At 47.0% G+C, this 6,873-nt stretch overlaps 1 protein-coding gene across 1 annotated transcript; it reads left to right on the top strand.

The window, feature by feature from the left end:
* The first annotated feature begins 1,420 nt into the window (after nucleotides 1–1,420).
* Nucleotides 1,421–5,723, top strand: LOC103752334 (speedy protein E4-like). The gene is made up of 7 exons (XM_008856090.1): nucleotides 1,421–1,454; nucleotides 2,537–2,653; nucleotides 2,824–3,015; nucleotides 4,437–4,495; nucleotides 4,828–4,913; nucleotides 5,384–5,558; nucleotides 5,661–5,723. Exons 1-7 carry the CDS (start codon nucleotides 1,421–1,423, stop codon nucleotides 5,721–5,723), a joined length of 726 nt encoding a protein of 241 aa, XP_008854312.1.
* The last annotated feature ends 1,150 nt before the right edge of the window (nucleotides 5,724–6,873 follow it).

Raw genomic sequence — 6,873 nt, 5'->3', positions numbered from 1 at the left:
ATATTTTGACTTTGAGCCAAGAAACTGGCTACTTTTCTTTAGTGTCTTTTTACCCTAACTGCCTAGCCAATTCCTACCTCCTATTCTTACCACACCATTCTCTGAAGGGGTTACCCAAATTGCCAATAGGGAATAGGGACACAGGCCACTCTGGATTCTTCCATGCTGAACAGGGACACGAGGTGAGCAACTGGAGTACCCTTCAGTGTGTCTATCTAAAAGACTCCCAAAGTGCATAACTCTTATCTCTAAGGGGAGAAGAAAGTCCTTGACTGGTGAATGGGAGATGTGAAGGAGAACTAAAGGCAAGAGTAATTAGCATTACAAGTTCTAGACAGGGAACTAGAAAAAAGTCAGAACAGGGCAATGTCCAAAGGAGACACCAGTCCTTTGCCTTCATGCCCATGGTCTTTCCCTCAGATGCTGTTTCTTTAACAGAGCAGAGATCAGACTCTGGTGGAATGGTGTGATGTCACAGATGCCTTCAGAATGTTTGATCTCAAACTCTTAGTTACAGCCAGTGCTCTCCTCATAACTGTGAGGCTGAGCTCTGGGCACGTGTGAGAGGGGCTTTGAGGGCCTCGATCCTGAGAGAGCCAAGCAGGTGCTCACAGAGGGTAAGTGTCACCCAGTGTTACACTACACTAAATGTCAGACCCTGAACTGTGTTCCTTCAAAGACTCGGGAGTGTATCCGGTACCCCAGGGCATCTCTAGAAAAATAAATAGAGATACAGCAAAATTTAAAATAGGTTTTGGTTGAGTGATAGAAGAGAATAGGAGGGAATTTGGGCTAAATACAGAATAAAGTTTAAAAAATAAAAGAAAGGAGAGCATCAAGGGGAAACTTGGTCACCAATGACTACCTTCAGACAGAGCAACAGGGACATGGTGTGGGCCACTCTGGTCAGATTTTTTACTACACTTAATTATGTGAGAGTTTACAGCACTGCAAAGAGCCATAATGACAAAGAAAACAAGAAGCACAAAAGGTGATCCAGGCTGACTCTTGGAAAAGAGATGGAAGCTCACCAGTCACTTTCCAAAACTCATAGTGGTCTAAACAAAGAAAGGGAGAAACCCCAGACATGTTCAAGATTTAAAACCTCCTTACCTCACCGATCACAAGGACTAAGTGAGATGGTGGTTCTGCACAGATCAACATCTCCTTTAATAAGGAATCAAGAAGTGCTGGGGATAGAGCTACATGGCAGAGCACTTCCTTAGCATGGGTGAGGTCCTAGGTTCATTTCCCACCAACTGGGAAAATAATTTAGCTACCTCTATTGCACTTTTAGTTACTCTTTTGTTTTAAACGAAGGGAAACAGAGATATCCTGGTTGGAATTCCATCTTTAACCTGTTCTAAGACAACCGAGAGTAGACGGGATTCCCCTGACGTCTACAGCAATTGCATCAGAGATGGAGCAGGAATATCAGAACCTAAGGAAGAAGGGTAAGGAAAGGGGATCCAGGGAAAGGGAGTCAGGTGTGTGTGCCCCTAGTCCTCGTGACCCCTGGTCTCCAGGTGAATGAAGGATGGAACAGGATGATCACCACACCTAGTCTCTTACTATTTCTCAAGTATCCTGAATCAGGCTCTAAAGGCACATGGCAAGGGGTATCCTGGTGAGAAGTTCACTTCTGCAGCTATGACAGAATGGGAACCAACACATTCATTTGTCTCTACAGAGGTGTCCCACATGCAGAACAGCCCAGGGAAAGAGGTACCAGAGAGCAGCCTCTGCTTGGCAAAAAAAGGTAGAGTAACTCCATTCCTAGACTGCTTTGTAGACAGGAGCAGAGGGGGTGGATGAGGGCCGTTCTTCTCAGATGTCTTCACATGACACATGAGAATTATTCACAACATGGGGGATGGAGAGATGGTTCAGTGGTTAAGAGAACTGACTGCTCTTGCAGAGGACACTGGTTCCATTCCCAACACCCAGATGGCAGCTAACAACTGTCTATAACTCTAGTTCCAGGGGAATTCAACACGCAAAATAAAAATAATAAGTATTTTTTAAAATATTCAGACATGTGAGAAGGGAAAGAGACCAGACGGCCCAAGCTCACTACTCAGGTGGGTCCATCCCATGGTCATGCACATGGGGCCTTCCCTCCCTGCAGCCCTACAGGCCAGCAGCCCTGCTACTCAGACGTATGAAGGGAAAGAGGCCACAAGGTCCAAGCTCACTACTCAGGTAGGTCCGTCCCATGGTCATGCACACGGGGCCTTCTCTCCCTGCAGTCCCACAGGCCACTAGCTCTGCTACCTCTAGTGCTGCCCCTGCTGTGGTCATACCTGAGAAGAGATACAAGAGAAAGAGGGTCCAGAAGGAAGACAACTCAGTGGATGTCAAGGCATCCTCCACCGCCCTCAAATTTCATGTCCAATTCCAGGGGAATTTAACACACAAAGTAAAAATAGTAAATATTTTTTGAAATATTCAGACATGTGAGAAGGGAAAGAGGCCAGACGGCCCAAGCTCACTACTCAGGTGGGTCCATCCCACGGTGAGCCTTCTCTCCTTGCAGCTCCACAGGCCAGCAGCTCTGCTACCTCTAGTGCTGCCCCTGCTGTGGTCATACCTGAGAAGAGATGCAAGAGAAAGAGGGCCCAGAAGGAAGACAACTCTGTGGACGTCAAGGCAGGTATGCATCCTTCACAACCCTCAACTTTCTTGTCACTGCGGGAAGACCAGTTACAGTTGAGTAGATACTTGTCACCACGTCCTCATAAAGTGCCGTCTAAATTCCAGAGGAGTGGCCGAGAAGTGCCCTGATGGGCCGCATCCATGCTCACTGGGCTTTTGTTCTTGCAGCTTCCCAGGAGAGCAGTCTTCCTGCCTCCAGCACAACCACTGAAGCTGCTTCAGAGCTGCAGTTCTGCAGGAGGACACGCAAAAGGAGCATATGGACTGTGGATCACATTGAAGGGATGAAACTTAGAATCAGCAAGAAGAAAAGACCCAGTTGCCATCCTCAGGAGCAAGAAGCCTTCTACCAACTTCTGGGTGGGTTTTCTGAGTTGAGAAAATGCACAGGACCAATTCTAAAAGACTGAACATGTGAGGGGTCAGATCTTAGCCCAGGGTTCAGTGAAGCCCAGGTGGACTAGATGTAGGGTGCCCCGGTTCTGCAGACATGTGAGGAGTTTCCTTTCTGAGCTGGGATGTTGGAGAGCAAAAGAGAGGCTTACAAATAAATACGGGTCCCCTACATACACACAGGCTCTCTCTCTATATATATCACACACACACACACACACACACACACACATACACATTCATTATTCCCCCTATAAAGATACTAGGGACTGATGATAAGGGACAAATCACCCCTTGCTCAACTGATGCTCTAGCAGAGAGCTACACACACACACAAAAAAAACCATATTTACACAATGAAGTGGCCCTCTGCTTATAACTGGATAGGACAAGAAGATCTGGGGTCCATGGCACTTAGAGGTGGGTGTGAGTGAATGCAGGAGAGCATCATGAAATGGGTGAATCACAGAAATTTTGTCTGAGGTGAAAACAGCCTACCTAGAGCTGGGACCACGTATGGCTGGGTGGGGAAACAGGCAGGTCACACTACTAAGTATAGCATCCACTAACTACATGCAGCTATTTACTCTTAATTTTAAATGAATTAAGCAAACGTTCTAAGTTCAGTTCCTCAGTTTCATTACTTGCGTTTCCAAGGTTCAATACCTACAGGAGACGGTGCCTACCATATTACACAGCAGAGGAACAGAACTTCTTAACTACTAGAGCAAGTTCTATTAGACATTGTCCTTCTGAGGGCAGGGAGACTGGAGAAGAGGGTGTTGCCATTTTTCTGGGAAAGTGGTGAAGGACACTCAGAACCCCACATTCTCAGGTCTTCCCCAGAAAATGGTGCCTCCAGGGAAGAACCCTACCTACAGATGAGGTCCGTGGGGAAGAGGAAGCCTGTCATTACTCAGGGAGAAAATGGATGAAGAGATGCTGTGGGGTCAGGGAACTATGAACTCTACACCTTTGCCCAAGAGATTTAGTCCCAACATGGTGAAGTGATGGCTTGTGTGATCATGAAGACCTAAGGCCACGTCCATGTTTTTGATTTGAGTAGAATTTCTTGCACATTCAAAGGCAAGTTAAATCTGTTTGGTAGGGAAAAAAAAAGTGTGGCCATGTTGAAGAATCAGTTAACAGAAAAATTCAACATGCAAAATATCACGTGTGCACCAATGAAAGAAACAACCTTCATTCCTGACAGTAAGGTTTAGACCTTCCTGGAGGGAGGAACCTGCTTCCTCTCAGGGACCAGCTCAGGTAGAAAGACGGGAGGTCACCCATTCCTTCCAAAGAATCCCTGAAGATGGAAGCCCACACTGCACACTCAGCCCACCAGACAGACCATCCAAGCCACCTCACTCTTCCTTTCTTTGCAGAAGACCCTGTGATCAAGAGCTTCTTGGCAGCTGACCTCTTCTTCAGTGTGACTGACAAGGTACCTGCAGCAACAGATGGTCTCCAGAGTCACAGCCCCCAGGGAAAAGAATAGAGATGTATCAGGCCAAGAAAAGCCTTGCAGGACTCTGTTCAAGGGTAGACAATGGGAGATCTACTGTCCATTCTTTATTGACCACCGCCCCAAAAACCACTCCTTCCTGGTGTTCCTATCAGGTCATGCCCACAGGCAAATGGATGTGGATCCATAGCAAATATTCTGTGTATCTTTGGGGGTGTGGTTATTGGATGAAGGTCTCAGGGATGATTAAGATTACTTACCCTCTGCCCACTGCCCAAACTCTGGCTCACCAGCCGTCTGTCTCCACACAGTATCTTCTGTCCATGGTGGTGGAGTACTTCGGCCGAGTAATGATGCCTGGACACCTCTACAACAGGATCCTCTTCTTCCTGGCCCTGTGAGCACCTTCTTGGGGAACAGCTCACAATCTGTCCAAACCCTACTCCTATGCTTCCATCATTTCATCACAACCATTCTGGGTCTGAGTGGTGACTCTCAACTACAGAGTGGTTGAAAACTTCAAGGGGAAAGGTGATAGAGGGAGGAGAAAATCGGTCCTGTGATGATAACAGTCATTGAGAAACACCACTAGCCCCCCCACAGACTGAGTCACCTGAGTGAAGAAGCCCCTGGGAAACAATAGTGAGTTCCTTTTATTTCCCTGGACTGAGCACAGAATGGACACTGCAGGCTCAGTGTCAAGGATGCCCCAAGCCTGTAGGTTCAGGTCACACTGCAGAGACTGCTTCCCCACACCCTGTCTCTTGGTCACATACTTCCACCACTGTAACCTCTCCCACTTGCCCTGCATGAGTCTGGGAGTTGTGATTAGGGACAGGCACACTCCCCACTCCGTCCCTCTGGCAGCTACATCGCATGTGACATGGAAGAGGATGACCCCATATCCAAAAGAAGCATCTTCCCATTCTTGCTGGGCATGGACACCTGGAAAAACTTGTACAAGGACTTCCTGAAGCTGCAGCAGGAATTCTTACAAGCCATTGATTACAGAGTCTGGGTCACAAAAGAGGTGTGTGAGGAGGTATGTCAGGTGATAAGCAGGGAAGTGGTCGAGTAGGAGATAAGGGAGAGGAGCAGTGGTGGGGCTCATCCTCCAGGGATCACCCCTCATTTTCCTTTTCAGATCCAGAACCAGAGCCCACACCACTGGGTGTGGAGCCGGGTGCACCAGAGCACCCGGTTTTAGGTTCCCAGGCCTGGGAACCATCAGCGGGGACGTGGAGCATGGGACTGCATTGGTCCAGGTGTGTTGAGGTCCTGACCTGGGGCTTCACATGGGTCGGAGTGTCCTATCCTCTGGTTCCCTGAAGCCACAAGGTGGGCTGTATGGACACAGTACGAAGCTCTGCTGTCTCTTGCACTGATATTTCCTCTTCTACAGGAACATAGTGAATTTTACGGGCACTATTGAGGTAAAGAAAGTGTTTTGGTCACAATTTTCTGATTGAATTCATCACAGGACCATGTTGTTTGAAACACAAAGTTTCAATTTATATGTCCCTTTTTGTTGTTAAGAAAAAAATTCAGCCTGGCTTCGTGGCCCACACCTTTAATCCCAACACTCAGGAGGCAGCAGGAAGCAGATCTCTGTGACTTCAAGGCCAGCCTGATCTACATAGGGGTTCCAGGCAAGCTGAGGCTACAGGGATATCCTGTCTCAAAAATACCAAAAAAGAAAAAGATCTCAAAAATAACAGCTTCTGCAGTTTGATATCAGGTGACATTTTTAATGTCATGGATGTCATCCTTTCTGTTTAAGAGACTGATATCTCGTAGCCCTCAGAGGGAAGAATATAAACTTCAACATTTGCTTCTAGCAAGTTTCAGTGAGCTGTATCCTTGGAGGACTTGATCAGGGTCTAATTTTCCATAGGTAAAAGGAATCCCCAGGGTCCCTGGCCTCTGATACAGTGAGACTGCTGGGAACATAAGGAGCAAGGGCACAGAGCACTAGGCAAAGACTCAATGCACAGTACACTAATAGAAAACCACCGCCCGTCTACCATCGCACTCCAATATGTGCTTTTTTTGGTTGAAATTTCCTTCTGTAATTGGACATACTTCAATTAAGGAAAGATCTCTAATGAAATACTTAAGAATTTCTTGCCTGGGCAAATGGTTGTGCTAAAACAATCCTGTAAGTGTTCTGCCATGCTGTAGGGTATGATGAGCCTTGTCTATTCTGGGGAAAAAGGAGACTTGGGGAAAGATGAATTCAGAACTATGTCTTACAGGATGGGCTCAGTTTGAAAGAAGGTATAATTCAACTGCAGGGGTTTTGCTGGATACACACACACCCACACAAAGAGAGAGAGAGTGAGAGAGAGAGAGAGAGA

The sequence above is a fragment of the Nannospalax galili genome, unplaced genomic scaffold (genome assembly GCF_000622305.1).
Source record: "Nannospalax galili isolate Female #2095 unplaced genomic scaffold, S.galili_v1.0 scaffold1210, whole genome shotgun sequence".
Lineage (NCBI taxonomy): Eukaryota > Metazoa > Chordata > Mammalia > Rodentia > Spalacidae > Nannospalax > Nannospalax galili.
This window is presented reverse-complemented; position numbering and strand designations above follow the sequence as displayed.